Source organism: Podarcis muralis, chromosome 1 (genome assembly GCF_964188315.1).
Source record: "Podarcis muralis chromosome 1, rPodMur119.hap1.1, whole genome shotgun sequence".
In the NCBI taxonomy this organism is placed as follows: domain Eukaryota; kingdom Metazoa; phylum Chordata; class Lepidosauria; order Squamata; family Lacertidae; genus Podarcis; species Podarcis muralis.
The window spans coordinates 39513842-39534654 of record NC_135655.1 but is presented as its reverse complement, the minus strand read 5'-3'; the positions used below and the strand labels follow the sequence as shown (position 1 = coordinate 39534654).

Sequence of the window (20813 nt, the reverse complement as noted above, 5' to 3'; positions counted from 1 at the left end):
CACCCAGAGATGCATTTTAAATAAAAGCACACATTCTACTCATGTAAAAACACGCTGATTCCCGGACCATCCACAGGCCGGATTTAGAAGGTGATTGGGCCGGATACGGCCCCCGGGCCTTAGTTTGCCTACCCATACCCTAAAGCAAAAGGTATTTTGTATCAATAACGAGAATTTAAATTACAATTTAAATTTAAACTATGTACTTCATGTCCCTCCAGGCCTTTCTAGCTGGCCCATGGGACTCGGCCACACCTCTCCCAGGTCAAACCCCTTACTAGTCTTGCTTCAAACCCTCGTTTAGTACTTTTGGCAGGCTGGAAAGTTTTCTTGAACTCGGAATGCCTCTTGCTGACTTGGATGGAGGATATAGAGGGGTGTGTCCGCATGTGTAGAAAATGACCTATTGCACAAATTCACATTAACTGCTCCACTCACTTTTGCTTCTGGCTCCTCCTGCCACTTGCATGTGTTCCCAGAACAATGTCCAGAAGAAAATGTGGCCATTGGGCTGATAAAGGTTCCCCACACTGGATATGAAATAGGTGTTACCATGGAGAAGGACCACTTCTGTGTTGCTGCTAGTTGGCAGACTGCAAGTTGAGGCCCAGTCAACCAAGTTTCATCCAACGATCCTGATGACTGTGTGGGTCAATGTTAGGAAAAGTGTTCTCTGGAACGTTCTCCTTTTGCCATCTGGGAAGCTCTAGCTCCCCATTTGTGGAATGTTCTCCCCAGGGAGGTTCAGCTGACACCTTCACCTTTAGGCACCAAGCAAAAACTTTCCATTTCAACCAGGCCTTTAGCTGATTGACATCCAATGCCCATTTAAATGTGTTGTGGGAGGGTGGGTTATTAGTTTGCTTCTGTTCTTATTTTTATTATGTATTTTGTGTTTTTCATATTGTAATCATGTTGTGAACTGCCCTGAGATCTACAGATGAAGGGTATTTAATTAATTTAATTAATAAATAAATTAATTATTATTATTATTATCTGTAGCATGTTTCAGAGACTGAAAAACAGTATTTTTTGACGATTGATCTCTGGATAGTACTGCTTGTTATTTGTATAATTTTATAGCCTGCGTATATATATATATATATAAATTTAAACTCCAGCTTTTACATTTGCAATTGTAAATACGAGTATTTATTAAATAATTATATTTGTTGACTACTTATATAATTTGTATATATGCATTGAGCCTGCAGTATGTTCTAGAGTCCTTGTTTCTTTGCTGATTTAGAATCCTTGACCCCTAATTGCAAACCACTTTGAGATATTTCTTATATAGTAAGCTGTCCCTCAGTTGACTAAGTAAATAAAACACATTAATTTTCTGATACTGTTATCAAGAGGGTTAAGTACATGTTAACTCTCTCAAATGGCTATCAATGATGCGAAACAAGTTTAACTTTGGCTCAGTTGCACCCCAAAGGGTGGCCTAAACATTAGAACTACCCTATCTCATGTTATAAAGCATGATATGGGATTACAGTTTGTGATAAAACGTGCAAAACTCAAACACTTCCAGGAAATGGATATTATTGCTTATTACAACAGCTCAAGGCTTCAGCCACCAGAGAAAGGAGCTAACTTTCCAAATATCTTTCAGGTCCAGTCTATAAATTTCCAGTTTTCAATAAAAATTAATTGATCTCTAGCCATTTTATTTAAGGTGGGTGCAGGAACATCCCCATCCCCTTGGGCCAGATCATTATCTCCACCCATCCTGCAGGCCAACTTTGACATGGGTGAGGCTATCCACCTGCCAATCATTGGATGTCATCATGCCACCCAGTGATTGATGGATGGGTGGTCCCACCCACCTGTTAAAGTTGATCCATAGGGTGGGGAGAGAGAATTGTTTTGCCTGCTGGGAAAGTGCTGGTGAAGCAGCACCAAATACCATGTCCTTGCCTCTGCCCTGTTCCAGTTTGGTGAAGGGGCAGGGCTTGAAGCACCATAGACAGCTCTGAGTGAGCAACTTGCCCAAACAAAGGCTAAAGGTCAAAGGCCTTTTCAACCTCTGCCTCCAATCCACCTCTCCTAGCTTCCTCCACTCATTTGTGAGAACTGCAATCCTTAAAGGACCAAGCCTCTGGTCTGTTGATGGGCAGGTCAATGCTACCTGGGCTCTTGTCTTGTGCACTCCTTGCACTGCTGGAATCACAATGTAGGCTGGGAGGCACACCTGAGGCTCAGAGGAAGGTGCTTGAGAGACCTGAGTGCGGTGGGATCTGGTCCAAGGTGCCTCTGATGTAGTGGCCCTCTGGTCACTATGGCTCCTTAGCTGGTGACTCTGCTTCTTCTGGAATCTTGATCACTACTCGATTCTGGAGTCATGACAGCCTCTGCCAATCCCAGCCACTGAGAACTGAATGTGTGTGTATTTTTGCATAGTGTTGCCCCCGATCTGCATTGCTTTGCTATGATAGAGTGTTGATTGAGAAATGGTTGCTTACAGTTGTTTTATTAGGCCTAGGACCCTCGTACCTACGGGACCGCCTCTCCCGGTATGTCCCACAAAGAGCCTCAAGGTCCATAAATAGCAACTCCCTAGTGGTCCCGGGCCCTAAGGAAGTTAGATTAGCCTCAACCAGAGCCAGGGCCTTTTCAACTCTGGCTCTGGCCTGGTGGAACGCTCTGTCTCTTGAGACCAGGGCCCTGCAGGATCTGATTTCTTTCCGCAGGGCCTGTAAGACAGAGTTGTTCCGCCTGGCCTTTGGCTTGGAGCCAATTTGATTCCCTCCCCCTCTTTCTTTTTTCCTTTTCTTTTTCTCCTCCTGTGTTGAGGCTGCATTTTTATATTTTAATGTTTCAATATTTTAATGTTGTATTTTAATCTTGTTTTTAAGTTGTATTCATTCAACTTGTTTTTATTATTGCTTGTTAGCCGCCCTGAGCCCGGCCTTGGCTGGGGAGGGCGGGGTATAAATAAAAATTATTATTATTATTATTATTATTATTATTATTATTATTATTATTATTAAATATCAAGCAGCTGCATTCACTGTATTCTTTTCCGCAACTGCGGAAAAACATTCTTGTTTAAACAAGCCTACCCAGGTGCTTAGAAAGCTGATGTGACTTTCAATCCGATTTAATACTTTAACTTTTTGGATGTTTTAAACGGTTGCAATTTCTTCTTGATAATTTTCTTGTTTTATCTTTTTGTAAACAGCTTTGAGGGTTTTTTCTACAACCAAGCAGTGTATAATTTTAATGAAATAAATAAATTAAACACAATAAACTAATGCCTATTACATTTTTATTATGTTGCGATTAACATTATTTTCCCTCCCATTTTTCCATCAACTTAATAGCATCGTTTGAATGAATGTAAAGCATGATTTAGCTTTGCAAAAATGCTTGCACACTCCCCAGTCTCAATCTTTTCTCCTTCAGTACAGCCAAACTGGGAGAGGAGAGGGGAGATAGGAGCATGTGAGCCCAAGCTTCACACAGTCTTGTTCCTATAAGGGTAAACACGGTTCAGCACTTCCAGTGTGATGCCTTAAGACATGAGTCTTAATGAGTGTCTTTAAAAGCATCAGCTGGTATAAGTTCCCCATAGGCCTCAAATAAATCTGCCCATATCATGTCTTTCCAAATGTAGGGCACACATTTCAGTATTGTCAGGATTGCACCAAATATTATTGGACCAAACTGAAACAGTTAAGGCTTCAAAATGAGTCTCCACCCCCTGTAATATGGAAAAGTTTAGAGGGGACTTTTGAAACTCTTTGATCAAGCTTTGAAATAATTTTACTGGATTACCATTGTACTAAAAGCATAATTTATAGTAGCTGACCTAAGCTGCTCTTTGTATAAAAGCCATATATTAAACAATGGCAGGAAAGCAAAAAATGCAACAGGAACTGAATCTGCTCTGTTTATTATTTAGCTCATAATTGCATCTTCCTTATTTAATCTTTTGAATTCTGGCATGGTCTTAATAATAAGGGTTCAAATAATGTTTACTATACACAGGAGGGAAAGCCTTGAGTAATACACCCTGTGCCTTCAAACTTTGTGTAGCATGTGACCTTTCCTTAACCCAAGAAGGCCTGTTTTATAAAGATCGTACTAGATAGCTCCACTATAAAGCGTAATTTGCTGCCAAGCACCACTCTTAGCCATCTTAGTTAACATTTCTGCATATCATTTTTTTAAAAATCTTTTCCCACAGCAGTTCCAAAAAGCCAAGGTTGGCACAAGCCTATCCACTGGCTACTTCTGAGCAAGTTAACCAGAATGAGAATCTAGTGTAGATGATTGCATTTACATCAGGTATCTTCAACCTATCTTCAACCCACTTTTAACCCAAACATGTGTTTGGGGATGCATTTCGAATTAGTATTTTTTTTAACCATATATTTGCATGGAGGCATCGCTCCTGTTGTGACCCACTTTGAATCAGGCTGTGACCCACTAGTGGCTCCCGACCTACCGGCGGAAGACCAGTGATTTGCAGGATAGCACTCCGCCCTTAGCAATATGGATCAAGCTCACCTATTCTGGAGCCTAATTTCAAACCACAAGAATACAGACAAGGGCCTACAGCTCTCCTAAGGATGTTGCTGTATCCAGTACAACGGGTGCTGGTGACATATGTTTTGTCAGGGTGATGGAAGGGCATCACGGAAGATAAACTAGAAACCTGCTGCCAAAGATTTGGCTGATTAGTTCAAATTGTTATGTGAAATTTAGCTGCTACATGTTTCCAACAGATGCATTGCCTCTAGTTAGGGTTGCCAGATCAGATGCCTGCAGTAGGTTTATTGCCACAACTGAGAGAATCCTCCTGTCACAGTATATAGTCTCAAGTTCACAACCCTTTTCTTCCCTGGGCTCTTTGGCCCATAATACTCAGCGGTGCTTTTTTTCTAAAAAAATGTTTAAGGGTACTCTCATTTTGACTCAAGAAAATCACCATTTTATAGTTCAAATCAGGAAAAATAAATACAGTGGTACCTCTGGTTATGAACTTAATTCGTTCCGGAGGTCCGTTCTTAAACCATTCTTAACCTGAGGTACCACTTTAGCTAATGGGGCCTCCCTCTGCTGCCGTGCGATTTCTATTCTCATCCTGAGGTAAAGTTCTTAACCCAAGGTACTACTTCCAGGTTAGCGGAGTCTGTAACCCAAAGTGTTTGTAACCTGAGGTGTTTGTAACCCGAGGTACCAGTGTACAGTAAATGGACAAAAGTACAAAGATTCACAAAATGTTTAGGGGAATGCGGACCCCGGCATCCCCCCAGAAAAAAAGCACTGGCTACAGCTAGTTTTTCATTGGATTCTCCATTTCTTGAGTTCCATGTTTCTACCAGCCTGTGTTTTCCCAGGTCCTCACTTTCCCCTGCATAACCTACTTTGCCCCACTTTCTCAAGCCATCTTTATTCTTGGCCAGCCTCCCTAGTGGTCATGTCTCTTCTAGCCTCATCTTTCCCCTTAAGCATTCTCTGATCTAGGCTGAACCATGGGCCTCTGTTGAACTGATGTGTAGGAGATTTGGCTACTGCATCATAAAGACTCTTGTATTTGTGGTAGACAAGTGTTGAAAGTTAATGCACAAAGAATACTATGGGAAAGTGAATAAACAACACTGGCTTAATATGATTCAGAGTGAATCCCCCCCCCCCCCACAAACCAGTGTTTTCATGTGTGTTGAGAGCTTGCAAATGTAGCCTCTCAGAAAGGCTACCACATTCACCTCTATGGTGCAAACTATAATATCTGCACATTGTCCAGTGGTCAATGGGGTAGGTCAGTCTTCTGGAGCTCATATGGATTCCTGCATCAATCAATATGTGTCCAAAATAAAGAACATCCTGTAGCTCTTCCTTCACACTCTCTATCTTCTAGCATCCGTTGCACATTTATTTTTGGCATTCATTCATTGACATAAGTAAAAGAACGAATAGATTTTTATCCTTCCCTTTGGCTTCCAGAATAGCACTAGGGCAACTCCCAGCATCATTTCGCTAACAGTCAGCACAGATGGAGGAGGGCTGGTCTTGCAATTTTGATTATCTTCTCGGAAGCCCAAAAGCTGACACTGATTCAAGATTTTCATTCTTGCTATTTATTTATTAAAATCCTTTATAGACCACATTTAAATGAAAAATTACCTAGGTGGTGTAAAACGCAACACCATCAACTGAAGCACACTAAACGCCCTGGAAGATGTGTGTGCATAACTATAGCTTTATATTCTGCAAACTTCTGGATGAGCAGAAAAAGAGACGGGGCCACAAAATGATGAATGCACATTTCCCATCGTCTACCGTATTTTTCGCTCCATAAGACGCACCTAGTTTTTAGAGGAGGAAAACACACACAAAAAATATTCTGAATCAAATGTTGTACTAAACTATTTAAAGAAGCAAAGTGGGCGGCTCCTGTCTGCTTTGCTGCTTTAAAGAAGCCTCAGAGGAGGGAAGGAAAGGGAGCCATGGGTCCCGTCCGTCCCTCCTCCGCTGCTCGCTTTTAAGCAGCAAATTTAAAGCAGCAAAGCGGGCGGCCCCTGTCTGCTTTGCTGCTTAAAGCGAGCCAGAGGAGGGACAGATGGGGGCCATGGCTCCCCTTCCTTCCCTCTGTGGCTCGCTTTAAAGCAGCAAAGCAGACAAGAGCCGCTTACACATCCCTCCTCCGTGCAGCATTCGCTTCATAAGAAGCACAGGCATTTCCCCCTACATTTTAACAGGAAAAAAGTGTGTCTTATGGAGTGAAAAATACGGTACCTCATCAATGGGAAAAAATACAACTACAGCCAAACCTTGGATCCCAAATGCCTACGTTTTGGGCTCCCAAACGCCAAAAACCCAGAAGTAAATGCTCCGGTTTATGAACGCTTTTCAGAAGCTGAACGTCCTGCGCAGCTTCCGCTTGAGTGCAGCAAGCTCCTGCAAACAATTGGAAGCCGCGCCTTGGTTGTTGAACATTCTGGAAGCCAAACGGGTTTCCGGAATGGATTACGTTCAACAACCGAGGTTTGACTGTACATCAGCCACTGCCATGCTCATTCCTACACAGGAGGAATTTGAACCTCCCTCTGTTCAGAATTATTGTGGGTGTCCAATTCTGGCATCCAATGAAATGTGGGCATTTTTGAGGGTGTGTGTTCACTGCAGGAGAGGCTGAGCGTGTGCAAATAGTAACACAACAGGAGGCGCAAATAAACTCATGCATTGTGGATTCCTAAGGGAATGTCTACTGAGAACTTTCGCAGCTGCCATTGGAGGCACTGGTGGGCACACTGCCACTTGTGGGTGCAACACTGGTGACCCCTGTGTAATTAGGGTGTTTGGTTTTGACTAGGGAGCCCTGCATTCAAATTGTGGAGGATCCCTACTCAGACACAAGGCTTGCTTGGTGAGTCACAGGTTTCCCTCCACTCTTACCAGTTTGTTGAGAGAAAACTTCATTATGCCACTGATAATTCTGAAAGAGTCTTAATCCGAACCGAAGAAGTCACTCGCCATCACTATATCCCCCCCCCCATATCTACTTAATTTTAACTCCACTTCCCTCTCCATTTTAGGAAGATCTCCCACCCCCAAGAATAACAGAAAGGTAATTAGCTGAGCCTCTGGCAACTGAGAATGAGCCCATGTGTGTCCATGTCTCATTATTGATGAACCAAAGATTTTCCTTTTATCTCCATATTGAACTCATTGCACACAAATGCAGCAGTTTCTATGGCTTGGGGAAAGGCCTTTTTACAGTGTTTGTAAGAGCAGATGCTTGGTAAGTCTATATATGCCAGTGAGAACATCATTCAGTTTTATGCCCACTTCTGTTTTCTTGCTTGGCATAATTCATTAGCACATTCTGCAGAATACTCTCTCCATAAAACTGGATTTGGCTGTAATGTTAAGGTTCTAATGACTATAGCATTGTAAAAAAACACAACACAATAGGTTTTTTCAGGTTTTTTTTTAAAAACCACTTATAATTGATGTGTATATTTGATAAGGAAAAATACACATACATTATTATTTTGCAATAGAGCACCATTTTTAATTTATCAGTTTTTAAAATAATTTTGCTGATGGTAAGCCTGTGGAAAGAGAATTAGCACAGTTCGACAGCGAGTCTTTATGACTTGCTTCATGCTATTTTTAAAATGATTATATGGGCTCATTTCTAAATAAAGTCAAAAACTTTGATTGAAGACACCAATATAGTCTGCCAACCTGTTATGTCACAACGTTATGGAGGGGTATAAATACTAAGATACAAGCACCTCGTTTATTTATCTTTCCTTAACATAATTTAATGTAAAATTCAAACAAAACAAAGATTAGATGGGGCTTGAGCAGGATTTTCAACATCTGTGCAGATAAATTTAATTTATTCCAAAGAGAGGGAGAGAGAGAACTACTAAGCCATCTTATAAAGGCTGCTGTTGCAGATTACTTCACACAACAGAATGCAGCTGTACCACCTCAAGCAAATCCAGTTTTACCCTTAAAACTTCCCCCACCCCATGTAGACAACTCTCATCTTCAGTTCTGTATGGAAATAATGCTGGAATACTATTTTATTTTCACCTTTTGAACAAGTTTTATGTACACTAGGCAGTAACACCCTGAATATTACTTCTGTGTAGTACCAGTAAGTTACACACTACAGATTTCTTCTGCCATCTTTTATGTGCAAGCAAACCTACAAGCTTGTTGCAGTATGTTAAACATAAATGAGTTACAGCTGCTTGAAATAAGGTCTTGCTGAAAGTTTAATATTTCAAAGAAACATACCTCAAAAACTACAGGGTCCTCTGCAAAATAGGCAAGCTATGGTCTACTCTAGGAAAAGCACTGAGATTCTTCTGCTGGAAATGGATGATGGAGGGGGGTAGGAGGAAACAATGTTATTTATTTTAATACAATGAGATTTCCCCATTTTCATTTTAAAAAGCAGCAAAACTGAGTGAACTCTGGGGAAAAGGTAACTTCACAATTTGCTCTGCCCTTTTGACCTAGATGTCTCACAAGCTCTGTTCCTGGATCTGATCAGGGTGTGTGTGTGTAGAGTGTTTCAGGGGAAGGATTGCTCTTATTAAGGGAAAGACAGCCAATGTGGGAGATTGCGGTAAAACATAACTATGCATTGCTGCTAGTTGGTGCATTAAGGGGTTAAGGATCACAGAGTTGTATTGCTAGATAGATTCAGTTTGATCATACCCCCTCTCCTCTGTAAAGGAAGTGAAGCTTCTTTCCTCTTCCTTATCTCTCTATCTCTGCATCGTGTAATCAAGCAGGATGGACATGCTTAAGCTAGCTGCAAGCTTAGAATGCATAATCGAAGTTGTCCTGCTGTATTTTCTACCCAAGAGTGTTCTGCCTGCATTATCATTGCTGCTGCATGGAACAATGCATGGCCGAGACCTTGAATATCTGTAAGTAAATAATTTTAAACTTACTTCTGTGTGTGGCCTGCTCATAGCAAGAGGAGTAGAAAGAGGTTAGCTGCTGCATGCAATTGAACTGGTTAAAAAGTTTTAGCAACCTATATTCCTAACCCTATATTACTGCTTAACTTTTGTGAGTTTAATCTCTGCTACTGGGGCTCTGTCTCTGCAGGAGAGTGTGCAAAGCCCCGTGTTTTGAATCCAGGCATTTCTGAACCCAGCCATTTTCTTTTGCCCCTCCCCATGCATGTGGGTCATAGAAATTCATATTTAATTCCCCATAGCCAGAACTGCCACTACCACTGCTGGCTGTAATTGTAAGAACTTGTGTGCTGGAGCTTGCATTTTCCTCCTCCCTATCATTCCTTTTTCCTTGTGTGTTACGTCTTTTTTGTTTGCGAGTCTGAGGACAGAGCGTGTTTTAGGAATGATTTTTGTAAGATGCTCTGAGATCTCTTTTTGGTTAAGGGGAAGGTATAATTGTGATAAACAAACAAATGAATGAATGAATGAATGAATGAATGTGTAAGCAGAATGTTGTCTTTCCTTGCTGAGATGAGTATATAAAGATATGAGAATGCTAGTGACTGGCAGAAGATATATAATATGAATGTGGGTAGGACCAGTTTCTGAAGCAATGGAAAGAGGCTTATAATAGCTTATCAAAAGAGTATGAAAAGCAGTGATAATTGTATTTCTTCCATTTCCTTCTGCCATGAAAGTGGAATATACATGATGAGCTTTGAGTACTTGTTGGATGATGAACTGAGGACTTCAAATAGGCTATGGGAGTGCAGGAGGCATCCACTTAGGGTTGCTATAGCCTGAATAGTTTTATATGCTTGTGAGCATGACCATTAGGTATTGAATTCATATCCAAGGGTAATATATCAGGTACATAGCTCTGATTCTCAGTCATCTCCACAGCATGTCCAAATAAAATCTTTGCCTTCATACTGTTACCGAAAAGATCTTTCTAACACAGATTGCCAGGCTAAGACTCAAGCTCTAACAATGCCCACTTTATTCTAAAATATTAAAATGCCCATTACAACTTAATATATACTATAAATATTTCTTGACTTTTAATTTCAGGATCGGACAAAAGAAACATTTTTTTGTAAGAGAGAACAGCATTACTACAATTATGCTATTGCTTTTAACAGCATGAAATGAGATAAATACCAGTAATTAAAATTTACATTAAAAGGGTCAACTGTCTGGCTTTGTGCCCAGAAACCCTGTAAGTTCAGAGTTAAAACAATGCATTGCCAGATGACTCGCTTCCCTAACCTATACGAGCCTGTAGTAGCTTGGCACAACATGACCATTTAAGAAAGGAATACTTAAGTTTGTGTTAGCTAGGTTTTTAACATTTGCCAGAAAAGAGGCTTGTGTGACAGAAGACATTTTTTTAAAGTGACTTCATAACTGGGAGGAAAACTGAAAGCCACACCTTTCAGCCTCCACATTTCTTCTTTTGTTCAAAGTGCAAGGAGAAGCCATCCGGAAGGAAGAAAGATTACGGCTATCTATAAACTGTTTGACAGAGACAGAAATGCTGATAATGTTTGGGCTGTGTCTGTATTTTTTGGCTGCTTGCATCAGCAGAGGGTTGAAGTAAAGCAGAGACCCTTGATGTGTTTGTCTAAAGTAGTAGTAGTGTGATCCTGGGCTGGAAGAGTTCACCTGAAGTTCAGGGCAGATGTTGCCAGTAGTTTATAGCGCAGGAAAGTAAAATTGCTTCCGGATTCGCCTTTTCCTCTCATTTTTTCTATCACCCCCATGGAAGTCTCAAAGAGTAACTATGTCTGTAGGGAAGCAGTCTTTGAGCAAGATACCACGATTGCGATGACAGTCCAACTCTTCGATAAAGCCATACCAATAGATAACTAGTCCGGGACCAAATCTAGGGTAAAAAAGAAAAGACCAGACATTATTAATGAATAATCACACCAACAAGAAGAGCATAAAAACATGTGAAGCTGTGAACTATTAATAACTCTGGAAACAGGTAATGGAAAATGAACAAAGCGCTTTACAGGTATTGAAGATAAAGCACGTTTAAACGAAAGGCTGTGTTTAATCTTTCAAAGGATCTCCAAAGATTCTTACTGGACAAACAAATATTATTTGTTATTTCCTTAAATATTAGTTAATAATAGTCCAATAAGAACCTTTGGCTGAACACTGCATGATTTTTAGAGGAGGCTCTATATTATTTTGCTTTCCACATGTTCCAGCCCTGATATTTCAGGATTAAGAAAAGGGAAGAGTATGAAGAAGAAATCAGAGAGGAGCAAAGATTTCAGTATTGTGCAATGCTTACTATTATTCGTAATAAAATCTCTACAATGAGGAATTGCACAAGAAACTATCAATGCAAAAACACAGTTCATCACAGGTTTTTTTTTTAATTCTAAAACTCTCCTGCTTGTGCCTTAGAAATTCCTCAGATATTACTAAGGCTGACTGATCCCTACTAGGCAATCTCAGGAAGTAGCCCCATGGCCTATTTTATCCATCAGGAAGTTCAGACCCTCAGGCTGGGTTCATAAAGAAGTAATCACTATCAATCATTGTGTAGTGATATGTTTTGCACATCAGTTTCACGTTTTTCCTACTGAGAGCACTTAATTAAAGGGAAGCACTACTTTTGGTATAGTATTGCAAGAATTTTACAGTGAAATCATAAATTATGAATGTTAGGTTAGTAAAAGGATGTCTAAAAACAGAACAGCCTTCTATAGTCTAACGTTACACCAGGCTGTACAACACGAGGCCAGAAAGCTCTTCCCTTCTCCCTTTCTGTGATTTATTGTATGGCACAGTGAACTTGCCAAAAACAACAGTACAGGATGAGCTGTTAAGAGACTGTATGTACAAGGTCAGTGGAATGTCATATAATGGTTTGTACACGGGTCTGAATTCACACCAACATGGTAGTCAGCTTTTGTTAAGGGCCTTAATTATAATGGGGATGTCTCAAGAGAGCCATAACAATTTAAAACTCCGTCAAGTCAATGAAACATATTTAAAAATGTGGGCAGAACCAGGCTGGCTTCGTTGGGATGGTTCTTTCCAACACTACAATGGAAGGACCGTTCCACAGATGTCTAATGAATAATGAACAAAAGCGACAAAACCTAGTGGACTTCTTTTACCATTCTGATTAGACGGAGGATCTTTCTTATATTCAACTGCTTAATTCGGCCATCTGTGGATTTATAACCACTGCCTTCCTATGCTTTCAGAAGCAATTGCTGTGTATAGCATCTTTCACTCTTAAAACCTTGGGTGTTTTAGAATGACAGGTGCTATGTGAGGACTAGTGTTGCAGATTTAGCTGTGTTAAATAATTCTTTCGAAATGGTGATCGGCAGTAAAACCAGATTATAGTGGCCTACAATAGATCCTCTCTTGTAACCACAAACCATGGTTTGTGGTTATGTTTCAACTGGCCCACTGAATCAACTGGATTTCTGTACTTTATGCATTAATGTTATTACTCCTTCAACGCCGGACAGGCTGTGTCTCATAATACAATGTCTCCATAAATCAAAGGTAGCATATGCGCAACATCCATACAACCTCTATTCTAATTCCTTGTTCAAAAAGACTTAAGTGAAGTACTTAAAACCAAAATTAACTTGTTGGCACATTTAACATTTGGCACTGACTATCAGAAACTCCTGCTGCTAAGCACTAATTTCTCTCTCATTAGCTCGCAGAATCGGAAAATCACAAACAATGCCAGTAGTTAATTATTGCTGCCTTAATTTGAAAAGTCATTTAGCCTTTTTTCCCTTTTGTGTCAACGGGAAGCAGTAAAGAGGTCAAAGATAGAAGCAAGAACCACCCTTTTTAATTTGAGACTCACCACCATTTTTCATAGATGCATAGATGTGATTTGTGAAGAACCCAATTCAGGGCTGCAAATTATAGAGTAAGTGGAGAAACTTATTTATAGATTAATTATACGGTTAAACAAATTGGTGACCAACCTTCCTTTTGTGATCACTTTAAAGAAAGTTAGGCTGAACGGAAAATGTTACAACTATTGCTCACTGTGATGAAATCAGAACATAGGAAGAGCCCTGTTGGATTAGACCAAAGTTCATCTAGACCAGGATTCTGTTCAACCAAATGCCTCTGGGAAGCTCATAGACCATGTATGAGGGCCATGGAGCTCTCTTAAAAAAAGAAAACATGGAAACAACCCAGTCTTTGGAATCCAAATCCAGTGTCAAAACAAGAGACTCCTGTCTAAAAAGAAATGTGTTTCATAGGCCATTATGCTGGAGCAATGTGATTTATTCTGAAAGTCCAAGCATTAATCAGTGAAGAAATCAACAATGTTGGAGAAAGGACCTTTTTCAGACAGTCAAAAATCTCTGTTATTAGACTGTGCAATGTAAAAACCTTTTAGTTTTTACTCGATGCGCCTATTTAAGTGCAAGGAACGTGTGGATTCCTCTTGTTCCCAACTCCAGAAAATAAGACCATTTCCCACAATCTGTTTGCAATCTTGTAGCCCATTTCCTAAACCATTTATAAAGCAGGCTATAACACACACACACACACACACACTCACACACTCACAAATAAATGTTACCTTCAAGGCATTGTGCAGATTTATACTTTGTGGTCAGACTTGTTAAACTGGGGGCTGAACACCAGTGGGGTAGAGGGGGACACTAGAGTTTTTAGGAAAAGGAAAATAATGGGTTATATGTAAGGTAAAGGTAAAGGTACCCCTGCCCGTACGGGCCAGTCTTGACAGACTTTAGGGTTGTGCGCTCATCTCACTCTATAGGCCGGGAGCCAGCGCTGTCCACAGACACTTCCGGGTCACGTGGCCAGCGTGACAAGCTGCATCTGGTGAGCCAGTGCAGCACACGGAACGCCGTTTACCTTCCCGCTAGTAAGCGGTCCCTATTTATCTACTTGCACCCGGGGGTGCTTTCGAACTGCTAGGTTGGCAGGCGCTGGGACCGAACGACGGGAGCGCACCCCGCCACGGGGATTCGAACCGCCGACCTTTCGATCGGCAAGTCCTAGGCGCTGAGGCTTTAACCCACAGCGCCACCCGCGTCCCTGGGTTATATGTATTGACTATAAATTTACTGAATAGCCTAATCCACGAGATGCTGTACATACTATTTAAGCCTTTTAAAAAAAAAAATATTCAAGTGCAATTCCCAGAGAAAATGGTTACCTTAAGAGTTACACTGAAATGCAAACCATTAGCTAAGGTATATTTGTCAGGAGACTGGAAATTCAACCATTATGGAAGCAATCCAGCACATTGATTTAACCAGATATTACAATTATATTGATTGTCTGATGATGCTTTCATAGAATCACAGAAGTGTTGAGTTGGAAGGGACCCCAAGTGCCATCTAGTTCAACCACCTGCAATGCAGAAATCTCAACTAGATCATACATGACAGATGGCCATCCAACATCTGCTTAAGAACCTCCGAGGAAGGAGAGTCCACAAGCTCTTGTGAGAGTCTGTTTCACTGTCGAACAGTTCTCATTGCCAGAAAGTTCTTCCTGATGTTTAGTTGGAATCACCTTTCTCATAACTTGAATCCATTTGTCCAGGTCCTACCCTCCAGAGCAGGAGAAAACAAGCTTGTTTCATCTTCCGGCCCTTAAGATATTTTAAGATGGTTATCATATCTCCTTTCAGTCTTCTCTTCACCAGGCTAATCATACCCAGTTTTCTAAACTATTCCTTACAAGGCTTGGTTTCTTTGGGTTTATGTTTCCTAAATATGTTTCCTAAATAACTTTCCCAACATGCCGCACAGCAAATTGCTTTGGAAAATGAGGGAACTTTCAAAATCAGTTTATGACACAGCTTGGCTGTATTCCATAAATCCAGAATCCTACCCTTGTATGTTTGCTACATTGTTTGCTACCATATGTGACCAATCCTGTCTCCTGGATACTTGCAAAAATGTGGTTAATGTGTGCATTCATTAATTTTGTGCATATACAGTACCTAGAACACTGTGTACAGGTAACTGTGAAACGTTACTAATAATTGACAGATTTATCTCATAATGTAATGGAACTTATTAGCTGCTGAAGACAGATGTAACATTAAAAGCACCCAGAGCATAGTCCTTAGCTGTGCTTCAAACCACTTTTCACAACTGAATTTTGTGGACCAGCGAATTGAACTCTGGTTGAAGCCTGTCAAGTCTTGCTCTTTTGTGCCTACCAACCTGCTTGCCAGGTACTACTGTCTCTGCCTCCATCTGAGGCCGGTGAAAGATTGCAAAGTGTCTTGCGCTGCAGCCAGGCTCATGGTGTTTTCAAACACTTTTACGTATTTAGTAGATTTGAAGAAAGGAACACATAGTTTTCTACACATTGTCATATATCTGTTGAATACAGTTTAACTCAAATGCACTATTGCTTATGCAAAAAAAGGATGTTTTATTTGTGTGGCAACAATTGGAGCATTAACAGACTGCAGGAATGCTGCTAATCCATTTTTTGGGGGGCTTATATATAACTCAAAGCAATTGTTTATTTTGTGGACATTAAAACCATCTACTATTTTGGTGGCTATTGGGGAGTTTAAAATGTAAACTTAAAACTGTATACTGAGAAAAATTGACACAACAGTGGATGAGAAATATGGATTATGTGAAAAGCATTTAAAATACATTAATCATGTTCACAGCATCTTAAAGACAGCATCTTAAAAAGCAGAGACATCACCTTGCCAACAAAGGTCCATATAGTTAAAGCTATGGTTTTCCCAGTAGTGATGTATGGAAGTGAGAGCTGGACCATAAAGATGGCTGATCGCCGAAGAATTGATGCTTTTGAATTACGGTGCTGGAGGAAACTCTTGAAAGTCCCATGGACTGCAAGAAGATCAAACCTATCCATTCTTAAGGAAACCAGCCCTGAGTGCTCACTGGAAGGAAAGATCCTTCCAGTACTTTGGCCACCTCATGAGAAGAGAAGACTCCCTGGAAAAGACCCTGATGTTGGGAAAGATGGAGGGCACAAGGAGAAGGGGATGACAAAGGACATGATGGTTGGACAGTGTTCTCGAAGCTACCAGTGTGAGTTTGACCAAACTGCGGGAGGCAGTGGAAGACAGGAGTGCCTGGCGTGCTCTGGTCCATGGGGTCACAAAGAGTCGGACACGAATAAATGACTAAACAACAACAACAACAATCATGTTCACATTGAATCATTCCAAACTAAGAAACTAGCTATCCAACACATAAACGGCATGAACCATCTATGGCTGCCTAGGTGGGAGATGATCCTCATGGGGCTTTTTAAACTCAGCTTCAAATCAGTCCTGGGTGGGGAGCATACACTGCTGGGAGGAAGATGGCCCACGATATGCTAATTGTGACAGGAAGAACAAGATAGGGCTCCCATGCACAGATGACCAGAATGGCATTCGAATGTTACTTCAACTTCTTCCACTGCACCTGTCAGCAGCTGACTAGCTTAGGGGATGCAGAGCAGGCTACAGACCTTTGTTCTCTGACACCTCACCACTGTTTTCAGAAGCCACCTCACTAGCCAGCACTAGCAGGGGGCACTGCAATTTGTTCAGTCAACTGGAGGCCAATGCATAGGCTCATTAGACTCACTCTTTCCTAAGGTCCTCTTCAGCAAGATACTTGACGCTGCTTCTCTCCCCCCCCCCCCCCAAACTCTTGCCAGTTTGGAAGCTCCTTTCATATCTGTTTGCCTTGGGTCTCCACACCCAGCCATGGCAATGCATGATCTTGAGTTGCTTTTATCCACATTGTGGTTTAGATGAAGAAACTCGGCATTTCATGAGTCTAAATGGCTTTGGTGCAATAAAAAGGATTTGCCGAGGAATTATAATAGAAGCCCACGTTAATTGTAGCCTCACGTCCTATGCGCTCAGTAATATGGGCTGTACATAATAAAAATCACAGGATGGTTTTCAAGATCCTTAGTTTACTAATCTTTTAAGTGGTGATCGTGAGATAAGGACTAGCTAGAGAGAACTATGCGCAGATTATGATTTTCCTTACTACTTGGATAAGAAAAACAGAGCAAAAACCTCACATCAGAGTGAATTCTACCTTTGAAAAGAATTCTGCCAAATGGCTGTTTCATGAGTTGTACGTAAAAATATAATGTACTCTCTACAAAGCTCTATCTTCATTCCAAATCTTTCATGCCTATTAACCTATTCTGGAAAGGCTGCAAGTAGGGGGAAGCCCTCTATTGTCTAATTCCCCCAAGATCCAAACTATACATCATCATTGAGAAGAATTAGAAGCAAACATTTAGTTAAGCTTGAAACTGACGGACTTAAGAGGAATGCCAGGCTGCAAACTGCCAGGGTGACAGAAAACATGAGACAAGCTATTGAGAAAGGTTAACCTGAGGTCCAGACGGCCAAAGTGCTGGTCAACTCATCTTGCCATTAGGTGATTAATAGTTGTTTATTTTTAGGGCTTGAACTAACAGGCCATCCTGGGGCCAGTGCAAGATGATATCTGAATAATCTCTGGCTGCCTTGTGCCAGAAGAAATCTTTTCTTTTTTCAGCTGTTGATCTGGCTGCAGTCCTTGCCAGAACAGTGAGATGTGCCAAAGACAAAATCTCTCCCACTACATGTGTCATACTGAGGTGTCACACACCCAAAAGGTGACTAGGTGGCTAGGCCTCAAGTAATTAATTCTTTATTGGGAGCCTAGGCCAAAATAGTTTTTGCTACAACCTCCTTTTCCTGAGGTCATTCCTTCTTTTAGCCAGAGAAAGTATTCTACCTGCTGGTCTTTCATGACTGATCTTAAAGAGGCAGGGCTCAACAGACTATATTAACACCTCCATCCCCGCAACTGTTTAGAACAAGGTTTCATAAGCACTTGTCTAATTCATCTCTTGTTGTAAAGTAATCATTTATTTAATAGTCCAATCTATCTATTGACATAAGGCAGGCATCCATGCTATGTTGTTTTATATACCTATTGACAACTTTTTAAATTTTATTTCAGCAAGCCTATCCAGATATGAGATTTGGTTGCCTACATTTGATTTAACATTTTTGCTGATTTTATCTGTGTTTTAGCTTATAAAAAACAGATTTGTGGTTTTTATCTACAACTTTGCAATGTACCCCAGAGATTCGGTCTTTGATTAAGCAGTTTATAAAGCTTTTCTAAATAAATAAATCACAATTCAATAAAGGCAGAGTGGAAAAAAAAAAGATGCTCTGCATTACTTTCAAAGTAGAAGGGTAACTAATTGAGTGTAAAAGGTAAAGGGACCCCTGACCATTAGGTCCAGTTGTGGCCGACTCTGGGGTTGCGGCGCTCATCTCGCTTTATTAGCAGAGGTCACGTGGCCGTTTACCTTCCCGCCGGAGTGGTACCTATTTATCTACTTGCATTTTGATGTGCTTTCGAACTGCTAGATGGGCAGGAGCAGGGACCGAGCAACGGGAGCTCACCCCGTCGTGGGGATTCGAACCGCCGACCTTCTGATTGGCAAGTCCTAGGCTCTGTGGTTTAACCCACAGCGCCACTCGCATCCCTTAATTGAGTGTAAGAAGGTCATAATAGCCTCATCTATCCCAGCATCCTGTTCTCACAGCGACCAAGCCCACAAGCTGGATTAGAGCACGAGAGCATTACCCTCTCCTGTGGTTTCCTGCAACTGGTATTCAGAAGCATTATTGCCAACTGTAGAGACAGAGCCACCATCTTAGTAAGCACCGATAGCCTTTGCTTGAGAAACAGGATAAAAATCAGTAGCGGATGATGTATTGGGGCTGTGCCCCTTACCTGATCTCCCTCTGGCCAAATGGCTGGTGTATAACAGGATGGAGATGAAGAGGGGCTAGGTGGATGTGAGATTGTTGTGGTGCGAACTTGCCAATGGAGCAAATCTGGTGCTTCTGCCTGTGTGTTTGCACTGTACCAAACTCACCGCTTACTTGCCCATCTCCATCTCAGCATGCAGCTGCAACTCAGCCAGGTAACAACGCAGCACAACCCCGCTGCCTGCTACTGCTTACTACTGTAATTGAGCAAAACCCAATCAAGATTACACCAGCATTTTTTGACAGCCAGGTGATTCAAGAGCTAGCAAATAAGGGGGGGGGGGGGAGCTGTGGCCTTTCCTATGCTATCGGACTTGCATCAACTCCTGTCAGCATGACCAACGGGCAGGGTTGATGAGATTAGATTTGAAGGAAAACAACATCTGGAGGGCCACAGGTAAATAGAGGCTTTCATCAGAAAAAAACTCAGTAGGAAAATATTATTAATTGAATTTATATATCACCCTATACCCAGAGGTCTCAGGGAGGTTCATATAACAAAATCAAAATATAAAACCAGAAAATATATAATCAAAATCAATCCTCCCATTTCAGTAGCAAAAGCTATTACTCTCACAAGTTTGGATTGTTTTTGGATGTGTAGAGATCACACTTGCATTTCAAACCAGTGAACTTGGCAAAGCAAAATGTTTCTTTGGGTTTAAAATGTCTTTTGAGGCAAAAAGTAACTGATAAAGGGGCAAAATCTTTCCTTGAAACTGCACATGGATAAACAGGATTCTCATTTCTAAACCTGTCAGTCTCTGACTTTCCACCTGCTCTACTTTTACATTTACATTTTTAAAGCATATTTTAAGAGCATGCCTAATAGATTAAGCATTATTTTTAACTAAGTTCAAAGAGAAGAAAAAAAAACCCTGCAGCTTTGCTCGTGCTACCTGATTTCACTATGGCAACAGGAGAAAAATGGTAAATTCTAGAGATTAAAAAAGCTATAATTCCAGTTGAAGGAGTAAAAGTAAGAATTACAATTCATTTGTAATTCCAGGTAATTTACACCACCTTTGAACTATTAGTTAATTCTAAGAACCTCATTTTCCAAGCATGGAAACTTCTAAGATATTACACAAAGTGGATTGAGAAGTTTGTTTGATTAGGCATTGTTTTCTCTTTACTGTATTTATTTGCTCTGGCTTAACACATAAGTATTTATGTATGTGCAAATTTATGGAAATGTTCGCTCTAGAAAGGCTTTTGCTTTTAAATACTGGTCTTAATAAAATACTTAGGAGACGATAATCCAAGGGATGATGGATTTTAGGATGTTTTCTTGATCACATAAAATGAAACCACTAAAAATCTTCATGGGATCTTGTGATTCTCAGGTAACATTCCCTTTAGCATTTTATAACTCATGGGTAAATTAGCTTTATTTCACTGTGGGCCACAAAGAATTCTGTGTGCACTAAAAATAGAATGACAAAGTGTAAATAGTGGGATCATTCTGTCTACTTATTAAGGTATTTATATCTTGCCTTTTTAGGAGGCGAACAAGCGCTAAGAAATACCTAACAAAA

The 20813-nt window shown here is 40.8% G+C and overlaps 1 protein-coding gene and 1 long non-coding RNA gene across 8 annotated transcripts in view; one reads left to right on the top strand and one right to left on the bottom strand.

The window, feature by feature from the left end:
- LOC114593475 (uncharacterized) overlaps window positions 1–20813 on the top strand; it is an 87185-nt gene that overhangs the window by 36214 nt on the left and 30158 nt on the right. The gene's annotated exons all lie outside the window — the stretch shown is intronic.
- The window catches only part of CDIN1 (CDAN1 interacting nuclease 1), a 118304-nt gene continuing 107914 nt past the window's right edge, over window positions 10424–20813 (bottom strand). For 4 of the 7 annotated variants that reach the window (XM_028721746.2, XM_028721774.2, XM_028721787.2 and 1 more), the window contains one exon: window positions 10424–11331. In XM_028721746.2, the coding sequence (XP_028577579.2) occupies window positions 11217–11331 (115 nt within the window). In that variant the 3' untranslated portion in view covers window positions 10424–11216. The remainder of the gene's footprint in view (window positions 11332–20813) is intronic. The other 3 variants (XM_028721767.2, XM_028721770.2, XR_003705684.2) reach the window with 2 other exon arrangements.